Source organism: Lissotriton vulgaris, unplaced genomic scaffold (genome assembly GCF_964263255.1).
Source record: "Lissotriton vulgaris unplaced genomic scaffold, aLisVul1.2 SCAFFOLD_640, whole genome shotgun sequence".
Classification (NCBI taxonomy): domain Eukaryota; kingdom Metazoa; phylum Chordata; class Amphibia; order Caudata; family Salamandridae; genus Lissotriton; species Lissotriton vulgaris.
The window spans coordinates 238,226-259,464 of record NW_028243475.1 but is presented as its reverse complement, the minus strand read 5'-3'; the positions used below and the strand labels follow the sequence as shown (position 1 = coordinate 259,464).

General features: G+C 48.5%; 1 protein-coding gene across 1 annotated transcript in view; it reads right to left on the bottom strand.

Moving 5' to 3' along the window:
* LOC147668336 (uncharacterized) overlaps positions 1-21,239 on the bottom strand; it is a 190,156-nt gene that overhangs the window by 136,471 nt on the left and 32,446 nt on the right. Inside the window, exon 4 of the mRNA XM_086948588.1 lies at positions 7,281-7,313. Within this exon, the coding sequence (XP_086804714.1) occupies positions 7,281-7,313 (33 nt within the window). The remainder of the gene's footprint in view (positions 1-7,280; positions 7,314-21,239) is intronic.

The window sequence follows — 21,239 nt, the reverse complement described above, 5'->3', positions numbered from 1 at the left end:
GCGTGATCTTTCCCTCTGGCAAACTGTCGAGCGTGATCTTTCCCTCTGGCAAACTGTCGAGCGTGATCTTTCCCTCTGGCAAACTGTCGAGCGTGATCTTTCCCTCTGGCAAACTGTCGAGCGTGATCTTTCCCTCTGGCAAACTGTCGAGCGTGATCTTTCCCTCTGGCAAACTGTCGAGCGTGATCTTTCCCTCTGGCAAACTGTCGAGCGTGATCTTTCCCTCTGGCAAACTGTCGAGCGTGATCTTTCCCTCTGGCAAACTGTCGAGCGTGATCTTTCCCTCTGGCAAACTGGGGAGCGTGATCTTTCCCTCTGGCAAACTGGGGAGCGTGATCTTTCCCTCTGGCAAACTGGGGAGCGTGATCTTTCCCTCTGGCAAACTGGGGAGCGTGATCTTTCCCTCTGGCAAACTGGGGAGCGTGATCTTTCCCTCTGGCAAACTGGGGAGCGTGATCTTTCCCTCTGGCAAACTGGGGAGCGTGATCTTTCCCTCTGGCAAACTGGGGAACGTGATCTTTCCCTCTGGCAAACTGGGGAGCGTGATCTTTCCCTCTGGCAAACTGGGGAGCGTGATCTTTCCCTCTGGCAAACTGGGGAGCGTGATCTTTCCCTCTGGCAAACTGGGGAGCGTGATCTTTCCCTCTGGCAAACTGGGGAGCGTGATCTTTCCCTCTGGCAAACTGGGGAACGTGATCTTTCCCTCTGGCAAACTGGGGAGCGTGATCTTTCCCTCTGGCAAACTGGGGAGCGTGATCTTTCCCTCTGGCGAACTGGGGAGCGTGATCTTTCCCTCTGGCGAACTGGGGAGCGTGATCTTTCCCTCTGGCGAACTGGGGAGCGTGATATTTCCCTCTGGCGAACTGGGGAGCGTGATATTTCCCTCTGGCGAACTGGGGAGCGTGATCTTTCCCTCTGGCGAACTGGAGAGCGTGATCTTTCCCTCTGGCGAACTGGAGAGCGTGATCTTTCCCTCTGGCGAACTGGAGAGCGTGATCTTTCCCTCTGGCGAACTGGAGAGCGTGATCTTTGCCTCTGGCGAACTGGAGAGCGTGATCTTTCCCTCTGGCAAACTGGGGAGCGTGATCTTTCCCTCTGGCAAACTGGGGAGCGTGATCTTTCCCTCTGGCAAACTGGGGAGCGTGATCTTTCCCTCTGGCAAACTGGGGAGCGTGATCTTTCCCTCTGGCAAACTGGGGAGCGTGATCTTTCCCTCTGGCAAACTGGGGAGCGTGATCTTTCCCTCTGGCAAACTGGGGAGCGTGATCTTTCCCTCTGGCAAACTGGGGAGCGTGATCTTTCCCTCTGGCAAACTGGGGAGCGTGATCTTTCCCTCTGGCAAACTGGGGAGCGTGATCTTTCCCTCTGGCAAACTGGGGAGCGTGATCTTTCCCTCTGGCAAACTGGGGAGCGTGATCTTTCCCTCTGGCAAACTGGGGAGCGTGATCTTTCCCTCTGGCAAACTGGGGAGCGTGATCTTTCCCTCTGGCAAACTGGGGAGCGTGATCTTTCCCTCTGGCAAACTGGGGAGCGTGATCTTTCCCTCTGGCAAACTGGGGAGCGTGATCTTTCCCTCTGGCAAACTGGGGAGCGTGATCTTTCCCTCTGGCAAACTGGGGAGCGTGATCTTTCCCTCTGGCAAACTGGGGAGCGTGATCTTTCCCTCTGGCAAACTGGGGAGCGTGATCTTTCCCTCTGGCAAACTGGGGAGCGTGATCTTTTCCTCTGGCAAACTGGGGAACGTGATCTTTCCCTCTGGCAAACTGGGGAACGTGATCTTTCCCTCTGGCAAACTGGGGAACGTGATCTTTCCCTCTGGCAAACTGGGGAGCGTGATCTTTCCCTCTGGCAAACTGGGGAGCGTGATCTTTCCCTCTGGCAAACTGGGGAGCGTGATATTTCCCTCTGGCGAACTGGGGAGCGTGATATTTCCCTCTGGCGAACTGGGGAGCGTGATATTTCCCTCTGGCGAACTGGGGAGCGTGATATTTCCCTCTGGCGAACTGGGGAGCGTGATATTTCCCTCTGGCGAACTGGGGAGCGTGATATTTCCCTCTGGCGAACTGGGGAGCGTGATATTTCCCTCTGGCAAACTGGGGAGCGTGATCTTTCCCTCTGGCGAACTGGGGAGCGTGATATTTCCCTCTGGCGAACTGGGGAGCGTGATATTTCCCTCTGGCGAACTGGGGAGCGTGATATTTCCCTCTGGCGAACTGGAGAGCGTGATCTTTCCCTCTGGCGAACTGGAGAGCGTGATCTTTCCCTCTGGCGAACTGGAGAGCGTGATCTTTCCCTCTGGCGAACTGGAGAGCGTGATCTTTCCCTCTGGCGAACTGGAGAGCGTGATCTTTCCCTCTGGCGAACTGGGGAGCGTGATCTTTCCCTCTGGCGAACTGGAGAGCGTGATCTTTCCCTCTGGCGAACTGGAGAGCGTGATCTTTCCCTCTGGCGAACTGGAGAGCGTGATCTTTCCCTCTGGCGAACTGGAGAGCGTGATCTTTCCCTCTGGCGAACTGGAGAGCGTGATCTTTCCCTCTGGCGAACTGGAGAGCGTGATTTTTCTCTGGCGAACTGGAGAGCGTGATCTTTCTCTTTGTCTCACCGGAGAGCGTGACCTTTCTCTTGGCCTAGAGAGCGGTTGCTGCATCCGATACGCTGCTTCCTCGTCCTTAGCCCAGTGATGAAGTTGCCTGTACCATCTCGGTGAAAGCCTGACAGTAGGCGACTTTGGAGCGGAATCTATCACTTGAGTGTGATGGAGGCGTTGCATCCCTTTGCGAATGCCTGGATTCCTCGCTGCCCGACATATAAAAAATTAAACCCGGGCGAGACTCTGAACCTGAGCCAGCCGCAGACCTGGAGCGACTGAGAGAGTCCCTCTGCCCTGGAGACCTCGTCCGCTTGGCAGCGTGACTGTCACTCACTTGGGAGCCCTAGTCATCCTCCGCAGCTGAAGCGGATCCAGAAGACCTCCGAGACTGCTGCGCCACTGGTAGAGGCTGAACCACTGGAGTCCCATGCCTCGACGTCTACTTCCGAGGAGGTGAAGTCCATAAAGGCTTTTCCAACGTCGAACGTTGTTCATCTCTCGACGGCAAGTGTCGATATCCTGCCGACGATTGTGAATGCCTCGACGTAAAGCATCGATGGTGTGACGCAGACGGAGGAAGCTTCGACGTCGAACTACCATGGTCCTTAGACGACGATAAATGCCTCGACCTAGAGTGCCGATGGGTCGTTGACGGAGAATTCCGCAACGTCGATCGCCGATGACCTGGCGACGACGGAGGATGCTTCGAGGTCGATCGCCGATGACCTAGCGACGACGGAGGGTGCCTCGACGCCGAGCGTCGATCGCCAGACGTCGACGGAGGCTGCCTAGACGCCAAGCGCCAATGACTAGGCGACGGCGGAGGCTTCGACGTCGAAGACTCTACCTGAGCCTTCGACAACGGAGGTCTCGACGTTGAGCCGCCCTGCTTCAACGGTGACCTCTCTCTCGACGCTGCACGTCGCCCAGTTGACAGCAGCGGAGTTTCCTTGCCTTTCGACGCTGAAGACTTCACCTTCTTCGTCGTTGGAGACTTCGACGTCGATCCCGACACCGAAGGAGAGCAGGTCGGGACTTTTGCCGACATCGACCGCTTCATAAGTCTCTTTGGAGACCTACCTCTCTCAGAAAGTCCATAAATCTTGCTTCTTTCTCCGTCCTTGATAGTTCTGGATGACAAGGACTGGCAGTGGACACAAGATGCTACCTCATGAGAGTCAGGTAGACAGCGAATACACACTGGATGTGTATCTGAACAAGCCTTCTTATGCCCACAGGCAGGGCAGGTGTCAAAAAAAGCCTTAGGCATTTTGACAAAAAATTTACCTTTTTTGAGCCCAAAAAAGGTAGAACTATCTCTCTAGGGTAAAAACCTGTTGAGTGAGAAAAAAATTGAAGAAAACACCAAGTAATTCTGACAGAAAGTAAAAACAAAGTGGGAGCTGTTAACCAGGGTCCTGACAGAAGGAGCCGGAAAGAACAACTGACCTAACTGTCACCCCTGAGGCATGATGGGAAGCCTGGGGTCAGGGCTGCCTTAAAGGCACAGTGCCAGTTTTTTTGTTGAAAATGCTTTCATTTTCTATGTTATTACTTTTCAATGCAGCCTGAGGCTAACAATGTCTTTTTATGGGCAATTTTCAGGAGTTGAGTGGTTTTACTCATTAAAACACAAAATTCAAAGGATATTTGATTTAATGTGTTTTGTTTCCTTTATAATTGCAGTACATGTACAAGGTTTTAGATTGTGTAAGCCTGTTTTTGGGACTGCATTGGTATGAGAAAAATAATATACGTACGTACATATATGTGGAGCTAGATATATGTGTTTTTGCATATATATATTTTTATATTGTTTCCGGGGTCCCACACATGGGCGGGAATATTCAGTGCTTATGACTATTGATGAGGATCCCCTGGAAGAGAACTTTCCTTGTGTCGTTAAGGTTTCCTCCTTTTTAGCCATTTTAATGATGATGTTTTTTGTGACAAGATTGTGATATTATGATATGTTTTTGCACAATGAACTGTTTTTAACTAGATGGTAATGAAATTGTATTTTCCAGTCTTCCAGCAGTTGGAAGATTGATTCCATGTTTTTAAAATTAAATATTGTTTTTTTTGGTGTTTTTTAAAAAATCCTTTCTAAATAAATTATTAGTTGTTACTTGCGCTATAACCTAACTTCAGTGAGCTTATTTGGGTAGATAAGCCAGAGGGATTTACAGTGTGGGGGATTTCCCTGGTGTTTGTGGACATGTGGTCTTGAATGATTGTTGGTGTGTGAATGAATGCTATTGGTAATTGTCAAATTAGATCCTAGGGGTATACTTTACTTCTACTGGTACAAAGAAACTGGCAACAAGAAACGCGGCAGTAAATCTGTTCTACTCAACCGGTTGCAAAGTCTGCATTTTAAAATATCATGGAGTTAAGGCACCTGTGGCAGAGATCTTTGTGTGCTCAGTAAAGCTCAGGTAATAATGGTAAAATAACTATTTGCTGGAGAGGTCTGTTTTTTCTAGTCCCAGTTTAGAGTCAAAGTAGCATTGAGGGATAATAGGTCTCCTTGGGAGCACATTATGTAACGCGCAGATGACAGATTTTTATTTTATGTAAATGGGCAAGTGAGTTAGTGCTTTGAACACAGAGATCCTTTTGTTACTTGCAGTTCATAAAGTGTTAATTATTCTAATAAAGCACAGTGAGCCAAGGACATGTGGCTCCTACACCTTGTAACTCTCCCAGTCTTACGTAACGCTCCCTTGATTTACACACATCATTCATTGTCAATGTATAATGTGTACGTATAAAGAACTCCGACACTCTGCAATGAGATTAGTAGCGCTGTAAAAGAAACAAAACTTGTGCCCTGTTTCTACGTAGTGCAGAGAGTTGCATGTGCGTATCTTGGCGCTATGTATCAGCTATTGATCATTTTAATAATGATGAAGTTCACCTGTGTGCCCTAATACTGAAAAGCGAGGGCAAGAGATCTTTGCAGGGTGAGTTAGTACATAGAACATTTCCCTTACAACGAACCATGAAGTGGTGTTTAGGAAATTAATAATATGCTAGTTAAAACATGTGCATTTAGAAAACTGAGACCCAAGCTCCTAACTAGCAAGAAGGCCATTTATTTTCTTGATCTGTGCGTAAGTGGATGAGCGCAAAGGGGTACGTATACATGACTTATGTTGCTGGCTCGGCAAGTGAGGTGAATAATAAAGCAGATCTACAAAGAAAACAAATCAACAGGGTTGGGGCGGGCGGGAGGAGATGGTACGAGTGAAAACACCAGCATTCATGTGGAGTGCTCAAAGACAAGGAAAAAAGTAGCTCCTATAATGGGAGCAGTAGATGGACCCAAGCACTTGGTCCATGTTCTGGGGAGGGTCAAACACAGGAAGAAGCATGACGCTTTTATGCTATGGACTAACGGGAACGAAGGATATGAGAGCGCGATAGAGCAAACAAATGTTAAGCCTATGGGCGGACTGAAGCCAACAGATTGAAAACATGGCTGTTCGAGACAGCACATGCTCAGCCTAGACGGAACCAAAAAAAAGGGACAGAATGTGACAAACAAGGCCAAAATGCTTAAAATTGATTATAATATAATAGCTCACCAGCAACTTAATATTTGGCCCAATAAAGGAAATAGGTTTTACTTTGATAACATGGCGAAACAAAAACTCCACAACCCAACTGACAGTCGATCTAATGTACTGCCTTGTTTTTTTTTCAACTGGGAATTATTCTAATTTGATTCACATGCTTCTTTTTAGTAATTAAGAAGGACGAAACGTTAACCAAAACCAACACTCCACATGCTGTGGGAGTGCCCTTTTTGTGCCGTAAATCACTGGAGCATGTGTCAATATGTGCATGAATAAAATCTTATTTCAGGCACAAACCTATCCTTTCACACAATTTTGCCAGTCAATGTCTTTGTTAAGAACAGATTCACAATTGCGTCATTAACCTTCCTGTTTTCTCAAATTTGCTTGAAAATGCACCATTTGTCCACTATTTTTTCAAAATTCTCATGTGGGGAGAACCCCCCTTTAGGTGGTTCAGGCTTGCGCATGCTCGCATTACCGTGTCACTAAATCATGAATGTCTAAAAAGTTTGTCACCAACATGAAAAGTTTGGAAACCTTGGTCTAGGCTCATGCAATGTCCAGGCCAACAGTTCGCAGCAGACATCTTTGCCCAGAACATATGTTCTGAGCATTACGGCTGTACAAAAGGAACCACACTAAAGAACACTTCATGAGACCCCTGGCTCCAAATGTTGCTGGAGCTCATTCTATATCTCGTTGACCAGGATCCACTTTTGTTCAATGCTGTCCTCGGTAACATCCTCTCTCCCTTCATGAGAGAATTTGCACAACGTAGTTCATATGATTTGAAGAAACTTGAGAACATAACAGTATAGCTCGGCAAGCCTTAAAGGAGCATACCCACTTAACTTAAGGGGGGGGGGGGTGTTCATGCAGATATAACCACGTCCTCTAAACCTTATTATAATAGGTTTTTACACAGAGCTACAATTATCTCGGGACTTCTGAGATAATGTGGACTTTACTCACTGCTTTCAATAGGTATGACTAGCTACTAGTAAGAATCAGTCTTTGCTTAAAGAATGGTATAAATGTGATGCCCTTTGCCTGACAAAGCCCTAATGAATGGAAGTTAACATTTTTAAAGATGGTTCTGTGCTTACCTTCACTTTGCTGTGTAAGTCTGTTTTGCAAATCTAAAACAGAAAATGGAAGATATTAGTAAAAACAATAAAAATACTTTACACACAAAAAAAAACATTTCTTTCAACTGATGGTTTTTGGAGTGCTGTCACACAAACCAGGTAAACCACATGCAGTACTCTGGGGGATTTCTCGGAGTCTGACATCTGAGGGAGGGGCAAGCAGCATCATTAAGGCGATTCTTGATTTACACTATTCTACCATCTAGTGGTTTATCTTAGGAAACCCTAAAAAAGGCATGGGTCCCAGGAGTCAGTAGGACTTAACATTGACCATAAGCGCACAATACAATGCAATCATCATCTTCGCATTCTACTATCCTGATTGACAATGACGAACGATGTAAGAGTATTTTATTCAATATTCCTTGTATTAAAATGCTAACTTAAGCACTATTTACTAGGAGTGTATCTGCTCAAATCAGAGAAAACTCAAGTTCATAACTTTTGATTTAAGCAAGTCAACTTTTACTTTTGAGGTTTAAACCTATTCCAGATTCATATATTGCGAAGATATTGTAAAGCAGTATCCTAAGCAGGACTGAAGTGAGTATTACTAGGAGTGAGCTACCACAGTAGCACACTTACCTAATTGGAAACACTCAAATTCCAGCCAAATGAGGTCTATGTGCTGCAGCTTTAAGTGTGTGCGATTTTTTGAAAGATACCAATGATTGATTACTGACTGGTTACATTCCCAGCCTCTATACAAAGCTATCCCTCTGACAATTCAAAATAGACCTTTTTTAGTTGACCAAAAAGGACAAATCACTGATCTGTGCCCCCTTAAATGTTTTGATGAAGGAAGGAAAGGAATATGGTACTTACCAGTATGCATCTGTTCTTGGCATGTAGGGCTGCTGACATTCATATCTGTGCATAGATCACCGCCTAGTGTTGGGTCCGGATGATTGCACATTGTTATCCTGGAAGAGTCTTCGAAGTATCATGAGATAGGTGGCTCCTCCCCTGGACTACAGTGCGCATTGGCATTCTCTCCATCCTCAGATTGTTTTTCGCCATTGTGGCAGAGATGGAGTGTAATACAGTAAGTGATGACCATGCCTGAGTATAATTCTGAGTGCTACAGCTGCGACAGGGACCGGGGAGGAGGGTGGGCGATATGAATGTCAGCAGCCCTACATGCCAAGAACAGATGCATACTGGTAAGTAGCATATTCCGTTCGAGGCATGTGGGCTGCTGAATTCATATCTGTGCATAGAATAAATAGCAGTTACCTCCTATGCGGTGGTTGCCCGTGCCAGCTGCAGCAGTCTGAAAAAGGGGTTTGGTAACAGCTTGTCCTACAGCAGCTTGCTGTTTGGAGTGTACATCTACGCAGTAGTGTTTGGTAAATGTATGTATGGTGGTCCATGTGGCTGCTCTACATATATCCTCTAGGGGAATGTTACCTAGGAAAGCCATGGATGCCCCTAACTTTACGTGTGGAATGCGCTCTTGGGGGAACTGTTAATGTGCGTTTAACCTTTTGATAACAGATTTGTATGCACTTAACAATCCATCTGGCTATACCTGATTTGGAAATGGGGTTGCCTTTGTGTTGTGGAGAGAAGGCAACAAACAGTTGTTTAGTATTTCTAAAATCTTTTGTCCTGTCGATGTAGTACAGGAGAGCTCTTTTAACATCTAAGGTGTGCAGTGCTCGCTCTGCCACAGAATCTGGATTGGGGAAGAAAACTGGCAGTTCTATGGTTTGATTAATGTGGAACTGCGACACCACTTTAGGCATGAATTTAGGGTTGGTACGTAGAACTACCCTATTAGCATGAATCTGTATGAAAGACTCTTGAATAGTTAGGGCTTGAAGCTCACTAACTCTTCTTAGTGATGTGATGGCTACCAGAAAAGCCACTTTCCATGTAAGAAACTGTATTTCACAAGAGTGAAGAGGTTCAAAGGGTGGTCCCATCAGCCTGGTGAGAACTACATTTAGATTCCAGACAGGTGAAGGAGGGTGCCTGGGAGGGATCACTCTTTTGAGTCCTTCCATAAAGGCTTTAATGGCAGGCACCCTGAAAAGTGAAAGATGCTGCCTGTTTTGAAGATATGCTGCAATGGCGGCCAGGTGTATCCTGATGGAACTATATGCCAGATTGCATCTGTATAGATGCAACAAATAACATATGATGTTCTGCGTGGACGCATCTAGCGGATTAATGTAATTATTGGAACAGTAAATGACAAACCGTTTCCATTTGGCCGCACAGCATGCCCTAGTTGCAGGTCGCCTTGCCTCCTTGATGATGTTCATACAGTCAGGGGGTAGGTTGAGGTAGCCAAACTATGACCTCAGGAGCCATATCGCAAGGCTCAACTGTTGTGGATCTGGGTGCTGAATGTCTCCATGGCTCTGAATGAGGAGACTGGGCGTGAGGCGCAGCCTTTCGCGGGGCACCACTGAAAGTTCTAGGAACGTGGTGTACCAGGCCTGCCGTGCCCACGTTGGAGCAACCAGGATGAGCGTCATGGTGTTGTCGCAGTTTGCGTGCCACTAACGGTATGAGTGGTGCTGGAGGAAAAGCGTACGCAAATCTGCCTGACTAGTTCATCCATATCGCATTGCCCTGAGACTGCGGGTGTGGGAACCTGGCGGCGAAGGTTTGGCATTTTGCGTTTTCCTGTGTGGCGAATAGGTCTATTTCTGGATGACCCCACAGCTGGAAATATGGTTGGAGCACCGAGGGTTGTATTTCCCACTCGTGCATCTGATGGCTGAGCCTGCTGAGCAGGTCCGCCATCTGGTTGTCTTTGCCTGGGAGATGTTCCGCCATGAGGAACATGTTTCTCTGAATGGCCCACTTCCACATGCTCTGGGCTAGATGAGACAATTGTGGAGAGTGTGTGCCTCCCTGCTTCTGGATGTAATACATGGCAGTCATGTTGTCCGTCCGGATCAGCACGACTTTGTTGCACAAGTGTAATTTGAACGCCTTCATTGCCATGAAGATTGCCATCAGCTCCAGCAGGTTGATGTGCATCTTCTGCTGCTGTGTCGTCCATAGTCCCTGCACTGTATAATGGAGGACATGCGCTCCCCAGCCCTGGAGAGACGCGTCCGTCGTTAGCATTACTTGTGGTACAGGCTCTTGGAACGGTCGTCCCCTGCAAAGGTTTTGTGTGTTCCACCAATGCATAGAATTGTAAGCACGACCGGTCACCAACACTAGGTCTTTTAGATGTCCACAAGCTTGGTTCCACTGTCGTGCTAAGCACTCCTGAAGCGGACGCATGTGCAGCCTTGCGTGTGGGACTATGAAGATGCAGGAGGCCATCATACCTATCAGTTGCATGAACACCTGCGCTAGGAGCAAGTGTTGGGGTCTGAATTTCTGAATTAGCAATTGCATGCTGCTGACTCTGGCTGGGTTTGGCTGCGCTGTTGCTGTCATAGTGTTTATTGTTGCCCCTAGGTACTGTTGTACATGTGCGGGCTGAAGGTGTGATTTTGGGTAATTTAGTGAAAATCCTAGACTGTGTAGGAGGTGAATCGTGCGGGACATGTGGCCGGCACATTGCTGGGCTGACTTTGCTTGAACAAGCCAGTCGTCCAGGTAAGGATAGACATGGATGTGTTGTCACCGAAGGTGCGCAGCCACTGTCGCCAAGCACTTGGTGAACACCCTGGGGGGCTGTAGTGACCCCGAAAGGCAGGGCCTTGAACTGGTAATGCTGGTTGTTGACGGTGAACCTGAGATACTTCCTGTGACCTGGGTGAATGGGAATGTGAAAATAGGCATTCTTCAGGTCTAGTGTTGCTAGGAAGTCTCCCTGCCTGAGCAATGGTAGAACTTGCTGTAAAGTTAACATATGAAAATGCTCTGATAAGATGTACTGGTTCAGGGGTCTGAGGTCTAGAATGGGCCGCAGGGATCCGTCCTTTTTTGGGATCAAGAAGTACAGTGAGTACACCCCTGTACCTTGCTGTTCTAAAGGCACGAGTTCTATGGCTCCTTTTTGCAGCATGCCGATTACTTCTTGCTGCAATAGGTGCATGTGCTCTGCGGACATAGGACAGTGTCTTGGGGGTATGTTGGGAAGAGTGGAGGTTAGTTCCAGACAATAGCCGTATTGGATAAGTTGTCTCACCCACCTGTCTGTGGATATGCCTTCCCAGACTGGCAGGAACTGCTGGAGTCTTCCCCCGACCGGTGTTATATGGTCGGGGGGCAGTGACAAGGCGTCACTGTTTATTGGTGGCAAAGGATCTGGCATTGTTATTTCCACGTCCTCTGCCTTTGGCGCTGTTCCCACGATATCCACCCCTGGTATTCTTGTTGTAGGTGGTCTGCGTGCTCCCCTTGTTGTATTGGGCTTGCTGCAATGTTTGACCTCTAGAAGCTCCCCTGTTACCGGAGCGACAAAATGAACTGCCCCTGAACTGCTGTGACTGCAGAGCCCCCATGGATTTTGCTGTCAGTGTCTTTTTAGGTCTCGGCTCAACGCGCGGAAGCGCGTCTCCGCCGAGATCTTTTGTCAGCGACTATGCTTCCCAGGAGACAGTGTCGGCCACGCGCATCCTTCGAGGCGATTTGTAACTGGAACGCGCGCTGTGGCCAGGCGCTGTCTCCTGGGAAGCGCAAGCACCACACACGCATGCGCATACACACACACAAGCGCCCATACACGCACGCACATACATACATACATACAGAGACACCCCCCCTGACACATACACACACGCGCGCACACACACACGTGCACCGAGGCCCCCCCTCCCTCCCTCCCTCCCCCGCCGTCACCGTCGCACGCATACATACCCACACGAGCATACACGCACACACACACACACACACAAGTGCACCAAGCCCCCCCAGCCTTTTGGAACTTACCTGGCCAATGTCGGGGACTCTGCTCAGCACGCGGCGCCCAACCTCCTGCTGGCGCGGCCCCGGGGCTCCACACCGCTCACAGGAGCCCCGGGCGCGAGACGCATTTCACTCCGCCTGCCTCCTCTTCCGCTCTGGACGTGGCCCCGCCCCCGTCACAGGCGACCGTGCCGGACTTCCGGGGCGGCCGCGGCGGCATTCCGGGGGCATACTCAATTCTATATTTAAAGTGCCTCCTACTGTGTAATGTGACAGGCGGCCTGAAATTATGTTTTGCGAGACGTTTTTATGATGTAAACTTTTAAAAGATCTCTTTGAAAGAAGAATTTGCAGACTAAACAAAACGACGGCATTGGAGACAAACAGGAAATGTACCAGAATTTTACAAACAAAAGACGAAGTATGGAACGAAATAGTGACAAGGAAATAGAACAGTCTCTCACAAAAGTATGCAGAAAACGGTGAGACCTATTAAATGTAGCTCTCAGGCTCACTGCAGTAGTAATCAGTTGCAGGAAGGTATTTGCAACTTGTGAATGAGCATAGCAGCATGAATCATACTTAGTAATAACCATAAAATATGGCGGAAGGCGCGATACTAAAGAATCATTGTGTAGTGAGTGCAGAGTGCAGAGTAGTGAGTGCAGAGTAGTGAGTGCAGAGTAGTGAGTGCAGAGTAGTGAGTGCAGAGTAGTGAGTGCAGAGTAGTGAGTGCAGAGTAGTGAGTGCAGAGTAGTGAGTGCAGAGTAGTGAGTGCAGAGTAGTGAGTGAGTGCAGAGTGAGTGCAGAGTGGTAATTCAGAGTAGTGAGTGCAGAGTAGTGAGTGCAGAGTAGTGAGTGCAGAGTAGTGAGTGCAGAGTAGTGAGTGCAGAGTAGTGAGTGCAGAGTAGTGAGTGCAGAGTAGTGAGTGCAGAGTAGTGAGTGCAGAGTAGTGAGTGCAGAGTAGTGAGTGCAGTGTAGTGAGTGCAGTGTAGTGAGTGCAGTGAGTGCAGTGTAGTGAGTGCAGAGTAGTGAGTGCAGAGTAGTGAGTGCAGAGTAGTGAGTGCAGAGTAGTGAGTGCAGAGTAGTGAGTGCAGAGTAGTGAGTGCAGAGTAGTGAGTGCAGAGTAGTCAGTGTAGTGAGTGCAGAGTAGTGAGTGCAGAGTAGTGAGTGCAGAGTAGTGAGTGCAGAGTAGTGAGTGCAGAGTAGTGAGTGCAGAGTAGTGAGTGCAGAGTAGTGAGTGCAGAGTAGTGAGTAGTGAGCGCAGAGTGGTAGTGCAGAGTAGTGAGCGCAGAGTAGTGAGCGCAGAGTAGTGAGCGCAGAGTAGTGAGCGCAGAGTAGTGAGCGCAGAGTAGTGAGTGCAGAGTAGTGAGTGCAGAGTAGTGAGTGCAGAGTAGTGAGTGCAGAGTAGTGAGTGCAGAGTGGTAATTCAGAGTAGTGAGTAGTGAGTGCAGAGTAGTGAGTGCAGAGTAGTGAGTGCAGAGTAGTGAGTGCAGAGTAGTGAGTGCAAAGTAGTGAGTGCAAAGTAGTGAGTGCAAAGTAGTGAGTGCAAAGTAGTGAGTGCAAAGTAGTGAGTGCAGAGTAGTGAGTGCAGAGTAGTGAGTGCAGAGTAGTGAGTGCAGAGTAGTGAGTGCAGAGTAGTGAGTGCAGTGTAGTGAGTGCAGAGTGCAGTGTAGTGAGTGCAGAGTGCAGTGTAGTGAGTGCAGAGTGCAGAGTAGTGAGTGCAGAGTGCAGAGTAGTGAGTGCAGAGTGCAGAGTAGTGAGTGCAGAGTAGTGAGTGCAGAGTAGTGAGTGCAGAGTAGTGAGTGCAGAGTAGTGAGTGCAGAGTAGTGAGTGCAGAGTAGTGAGTGCAGAGTAGTGAGTGCAGAGTAGTGAGTGCAGAGTAGTGAGTGCAGAGTGCAGAGTGCAGTGTAGTGAGTGCAGTGTAGTGAGTGCAGTGTAGTGAGTGCAGTGTAGTGAGTGCAGAGTAGTGAGTGCAGAGTAGTGAGTGCAGAGTAGTGAGTGCAGAGTAGTGAGTGCAGAGTAGTGAGTGCAGAGTAGTGAGTGCAGAGTAGTGAGTGCAGAGTAGTGAGTGCAGAGTAGTGAGTGCAGAGTAGTGAGTGCAGAGTAGTGAGTGCAGAGTAGTGAGTGCAGAGTAGTGAGTGCAGAGTAGTGAGTGCAGAGTAGTGAGTGCAGAGTAGTGAGTGCAGAGTAGTGAGTGCAGAGTAGTGAGTGCAGAGTAGTGAGTGCAGAGTAGTGAGTGCAGAGTAGTGAGTGCAGAGTAGTGAGTGCAGAGTAGTGAGTGCAGAGTAGTGAGTGCAGAGTAGTGAGTGCAGAGTAGTGAGTGCAGAGTAGTGAGTGCAGAGTAGTGAGTGCAGAGTAGTGAGTGCAGAGTAGTGAGTGCAGAGTAGTGAGTGCAGAGTAGTGAGTGCAGAGTAGTGAGTGCAGAGTAGTGAGTGCAGAGTAGTGAGTGCAGAGTAGTGAGTGCAGAGTAGTGAGTGCAGAGTAGTGAGTGCAGAGTAGTGAGTGCAGAGTAGTGAGTGCAGAGTAGTGAGTGCAGAGTAGTGAGTGCAGAGTAGTGAGTGCAGAGTAGTGAGTGCAGAGTAGTGAGTGCAGAGTAGTGAGTGCAGAGTAGTGAGTGCAGAGTGAGTGTGCAGAGCAGTGAGTGCAGTGAGTGCAGAGTGAGTGTGCAGAGCAGTGAGTGCAGAGTGAGTGTGCAGAGCAGTGAGTGTGCAGAGCAGTGAGTGCAGAGTGAGTGTGCAGAGCAGTGAGTGTGCAGAGCAGTGAGTGCAGAGTGAGTGTGCAGAGCAGTGAGTGCAGAGTGAGTGTGCAGAGCATTGTGTGCTGTTGAGTGCAGAGTGCTGTGTATTGGCAATGTTAATGACAATGCCATTTATTTTTGATTTAAAGAAAAAAAAATGTCATGAGCAATGCCAATAGCTCTACCTTTAATGATGCCGAGACCATTGCATTGCAAATGCTTGATCAATTTTTTCAAGGGTTGTGTCCACATCAGGATTAAAGAGAAAGTCAGGGTTAACTGGCTGATTGAATTAAAGAGAAAGTCAGGGTTAACTGGCTGATTGAGCAAAGTTGTTAGGATCTCTGGTTTGAAACCAGAAATGCAGAGCAAGGCATGACGTCTTAGCATTACACTAGTGTTGATGGCTCTAGCTGCTGTGTCTGCTGCATCGAGTGCACACTTGATGGATGCATTTGAAATGAACTTTCCTTCCTGTATTAGCATTTCTGCTCCCTCTTTATAAGCATCAGGCAGGTGTTGCATCACTGTTCTAACGTGTCGTAGTGAGCCCTATCATATCTGGCTAATAGGGCCTGTGTTTTTGAGATCCTCCAAATATTAGCCGCTTGAGCTGCTACCCGTTTGCCAGAAGCTTCCAAGATTTTGGATTCTTTGTCCGGAAAAGGAGCATCACCACTTGTTCGAGAGTTTGCTCTCTCGCGAGCATTAGCCACCACTAGGGAGTACAATGGGAACTGGCCCTTGATTTACGTAGGGTCCACCGGCGCAGGCCTATATTTTCTTTCAATCCTTGGGTTTACAACCCTTGCCCTTGGGTCTCCTTGAAAATGTCAGTAGCATGTTTGAGGATACCCTTTAGCATAGGCAATGTTTTTACCGATCTTTCTGAGGTGGAGAAAGTATCGAATAGGAAGTCCTCCTCTACTGGCTCAGCGTGCATTTCAACGTCATGGTTAATGGCCGCCCTTTCAATTAGAGCGTTAAACGCCGCCGTGTCTTCAGTAGGCGAGGTCTTGACATTATGTGGATCATCAGGGTCAACAGGGTCAGTCCAGTGTTGAGGTTCCCCTTGATCAGTGTCAGCATGATAAAAAAATCCCATATGACTGTAATCATCTCCCACATCCTCATCGCTGCGTGTGGGAGAATCGGCATCGTGCTGTGTATATGACTCAACACGTTCAAATAGAACAGGTGAGGTGGCTGAATCCTTTTTCCTTTTGAGAGGGATTTTGTATGACTCTAAAGGATGTTCTGGAGCGATTTTCCGTTTGTGAATGGTGAGTCTGCCAGAATCCGAGTCGATGAAGAGCTTCGACTGATTGTCATACGAGGGTTCCTGGAACATTACCTCCTCCGTAATGGACTGAGACTTGGAAGGTCTCAATACCTTCTTGGAGGTTTCGGTGCTCCTTTGTGGCTCGAACGCTTTGGGTCGAGCGGTCGGGGGCAGTCCGTATTTAATTGGTGGAGGAAGCACCGGAGACTAACCGACCTTAGAGATTGACGTCGTTTTCGATCCATCCGATTTGCTTCGGTGGATCACCAGCATGCTTGCTGCTTTGCGTAGACTCGAGCTCATGGAGCGCAGCAGGTACGGCCTTGGGCTTCGATGCGATATGCTCTTTCGGGTCGGGTTTGGTTTTCGACTCAAGGGCCTTGCTCAACATTGGCTTGGAGGCTGTAAGCGTCGGTTCGACAGTCTTTTTAGCTCGGAGTCCATTGGCAGTGTCGCCAGGTTTGGACGTCGACAGCGTCAGAGTGACGTGCTTGACCGCAGAGACTGACTTCGGCGCCCCGCTCTTCAAGCCGACGCCCCCTTGTGACCCCTAAGGGTCGATGACACTTTTAGACTTGACTGGAGCCGAAGAGTCCGAGGGCGTCGATCCGAGGACTGCCTTGAACAGTTTCGTTTTCGCCTCGACTGGTTTCGGTTTCGATTTTGGTGGATCGACCGATGGCTCCTTAGAAGTATTCTTAGCCGGGCCTTGACGCGGGGCTATAGAATGTCGAGTAAGATCTCGGCTAAGGCCTTCCGGCGATGCCTCAACCTGAGCCTTAGAGAGCACAGTGTCAATATTAGGCCCCGCGACTGCGGGTGGGCCCTGCTCATCGCTCGAGTCGTCATCGACGGCTCCGATGGCCTCTGCGTAGTCTCCTACCTCGACGACATCTTCATTATGGACGTATTCTTCATCGTCGTCCACACCGAAGTCAGAGTCTTGCTCCGACGCAAGGTCCGACTGTTGGCCAGGATCCTCTTCATCGACGCCTTTGTCATCGGACTAGAAGATGTTCTCCGGGTCAGGCGCCGCTTTCTGCGCCGACTGTTGTGCGGCGCGTCCAACTCGAAGCGTCTTCTTCGACCGGAACTTGGAACAGGCCATACAGCTGGCCTCGTCGTGGTCCGGGGATAAACATTTATTGCACACTGGGTGCACATTAATGTGAGGGTATTTGGAGTTGCAGACGGGGCATCTCTTGAACGGGCTCCATTCCATCGTCGTTGCAGTCGGGGCCTATAGTGTTGAGAAGGCAAACGGCCTTCGACGTCCTGTTCGAAGAACTGGATGAAGAATAGGCACCGAACGAGACAATATCGACGCCCCGAAGGCCTTTTGGCCTTGCGCAAAGTTTTAGATCTATTCCGAACTCGAGTCAAGAAAGTACATCCGAACCCAATGGCGGAAAAAAACAATCTGAGGATGGAGAGGATGCCCATGCACACTGTAGTCCAGGGGAGGAGCCACCTATCTCGTGATACTTCGAAGACTCTTCCAGGACAACAATGTGCAATCATCCGGACCCAACACTAGGCAGCGATCTATGCACAGATATGAATTCAGCAGCCCACATGTCTCGAACATTTCTTTACAGTCCTGGTCAATGTTTAAGTCTTTCAATCGAAAGAATTCAGGAGCCAAGCATGTAATTGCAGTGTGGCTGGTTCCTGGTGACATTGGTCCAGGATAACAGTGTTGGCGTTGGGAGAAGCTGAATGGGCATCGCTGACAACAGCAGGAGTTCGGAGTACCAGTGTTGCCTGGGCCATCTGTGGGCTATGAGCAGAATGAGACAACGTTCCCACTTGATCTTCGGGAGGACCCTGGGAACCAGAGGTATGGGGGGAAAAGCATACGCATAGATCCCTGACCAGCGCATCAAAATCACATTCCCCCGAAATCCTGGGAGAGGGAATATGCTTGCGAAGAATCGGCATTTGGAGTGGATTTGAGTCACAAAGAAATCCAGTTCTGGTTTTCCCCACGACGCAAATATCCTGTCCAGCTGTGATTGGTGCAGCTCCCACTCGTGATAACCATCTTTTGCTCTGCTCAGGGAATCTGCTAGGGTATTTCTTAAACCTGGGACATGTTCTGCTGTTAGAGATGTTGTGGAGCGTTAGCCAGTCCCAAAGTTGTTGGGCATCTTGTGACAGATAGTGACTTGGTTCCTCACGGTTTGTTTATACAGAACTTGCTCGTGGTGTTGTCCATGCGGACTAGAACCCAGCATCCCTGAATCCGTGGGAGGAAAGCTTGGAGTGAGGAGATGGCTTTCAACACCAGTCTGTTTATATGCATTTTGCATTGAGCGGAGGACCATTTTCCTTGAATTTGTAGGTCCTGTAAGTGTCCTCCCCTACCTTCCATAGAAGCATCTGTTGTGACAACGTAGTCTGGAACAAATGGGAGCAAAGAAAGTCCTTAGGATAGATTTGATTGCTGTGCCCACCAGAGGAAAGCTTCTTTTATTAGCGGAGTGATCTTTACTATGTCGTCTAAAGAACCTTTGGTCTGTAACCACTGGCATAGCAACTCCTCCTGAAGAGGTCTCATGTGTAGTCGAGTCATTTGCACTAGGTCTATTGCCGATGAAATCTTTCCCAGTGGAGATTTAAACAGCCTTACAGAAGCTCACTTTTTTCTGGACAGTTTTAGTGCTAGTGTCTGTAATCGTTGCTGTCTTTCCTGGGAAAGGAAGGCCTTGTTCTGAATGGTGTCCAGAATTGCTCCCAGAAAACACATTCTCTGGCTTGGAATGAGTGAGGAATTTTGGTAGTTTATCGATAGGCCTAATCGCTGAAACAGGGCAATGCAATCTTCTGTTGCTGCTTGCACTAGATGAGCTGATGGTGCTTTCAGAAGCCAATCGTCTAGGTATGGAAATACCAGATGACTGCTGTTTCTTAAAGCAGCTGCTACTGTAATTTTGTGAAAGTTCGTGGAACCGATTTGAGACCAAAAGGAAGGACTCAAAATTGGTAGTAGGCACCAGCCACTGTGAACCCTAGGAACTTTCTGTGTTTCGGGTGAATAGGGATATGAAAGTAAGCGTCTTCGAGATACAATGACGTCATGAAGTCGCTACTGTTGAGATGACGCAAGATAAACCAGAGAGACCATCCTGAATGTTTGAGTCTTCAAGAATTTGCGTAACTTTCTGAGGTCCAGGATAGGCCTCCACACTCCAGATTTCTTGCAAATACGGAAAAAACAGGAGTAGAAACCTTTCCTCCTCTGCCAAAAAGGGATTTTTTCTATCGCTCTCTTTTGAAGCATGATCTTTGCTTCCCTCTTGAGCACTTGTAGACAAAGAGGGTGCAATCCAGGGGGTGGGGGGGGATTGCGTAGGTATAATCTGAATATACTCCAAGGTGTGGCTGTGATACGAGATCTAGGACCCACTTGTCTGAGGTGATTTTGCTCCACTGGTGTAATGCATGGAGAGATTCGCACCTTTTAAGGGAAGAGGCACAATCACTGGTATCCGACTGAACTTCTTGTTTGCGGCCGGAGTTGCAGCCTTGGGATACTGGCTTCAGTCTTGAGCCTTGTCGAGAGAAACCAGCTGCAGTTGGTTGGCGGTTATATTGCTGATATCCTTGTCGTGGCTGGCAAGACTGATCGGTCTGGGAACGCTGGTAATTACTTCTGTAGTTTGAGAACCCCCGGCCCGAGCTCCCCGAAAGGGAGCCTTGCGGTTCTGAAGGGTACCTAGAGCTCTAGCTGTGCCAGTATCTTTTTTGATCACAGTCAAAGCTTCATCAATGTGGCTGCCAAGAGGCTATCACCATCATAAGCCATATCCAAAATTTTGGATTGCACTTTCGGGTGGAAACTTGTCGCTCTCAGCCATCCTTGACGTCGTAAAACGGCAGCACTCGCTAACTGCCTAAAACTGGTAGTGGCAATGTCCATAGCGAGGTCAATCAGTTCCGACGCCGCTCTTTCTCCTTCAGTAAACTCATCCTTATTTTCTTCCAGGAGTAAGGATTTAATCTCCCCTACATCAGACCATAGCTGACTATCGTATCTGCTCAGGATTGCTAGAGCGTTTGCCACCATTACAGAAATTGCTGCCATTGACAAACATTTTTCTGATGGTGTCAAGACGTCTACCATCCTTATCAGGTGGGGAAGTAATAGGAGCGGACGTATTATTAGAGCGCCTCTGAGCCGCCTGACAGATTACGGAATCCGCCTTGGGGTGACCTGTTAGACAAGCAGGAGAGTCCTCAGGGGCAGTCTCTGCAGTACAGTGATCACAGAGGCAGGTGTTTATCACTTTCACCCCTTCCTGCGATTTGTGATCGATGATAGCTATTGACCTCATACCTTTTCTGGATTGTTTCTTAAAGTTATACAGAAAGCAGTCTTCCTGATGTACAAGAGTTGGTAGGTGGAACTAACAGCAGCCCTGTCCATAATATTATGGAAACCTCATTTCTTCAGGAGGTGAATCCAAAGGGCGATGAGGTGGCGGTGAAGGCGTTGGCACCACGTAATCATCCAATTCGTCCGCGGGTGTCGCAGGGTCAGGAATAGCCCCCTCTCCCTGCTCTTCGTCAGAGGTAGTTGCGTCCTCTTGTGGGGGGAGAAAGATAATGGGACTTGGCAACACAGGAGGCGGCAGCGGTGCTGAAGCTGGTGAAATCTTCGTTGACTGATCTGCCGTCGACGGTGGTGTCGTCAATGCCGTCGAAGATACTGTCGACAATGGTGTCGTCGTCGGCGATGGTTTTCTCGATGACGAATGCTTGCTAGTCGGCGGTGCGGTCGACGTCTAGGCTTTTGGTTTGGATGCCCTCGACAGAGGTGTAGTTGACGATAAATGCAATGTGGATGAGATAGAACCTTCAAGACTTGCCGTTAAAGAAGTTATTGTCGTCGACGGTCTGGAGGATGACATAGTTGAAGTTTTGGAAGTAGCAGGTAAGGCTTTTGAACTGGAGGAGGTTTTCTTAGCAGATTTGGTTTTAGAAGTAGCTGCAGATTTAGGGATGTAGTCCCTGAAGAGACTGTTTTTTCTCCTGATTAAGGGATTCTTTTGCCATGTGAGACATTTTA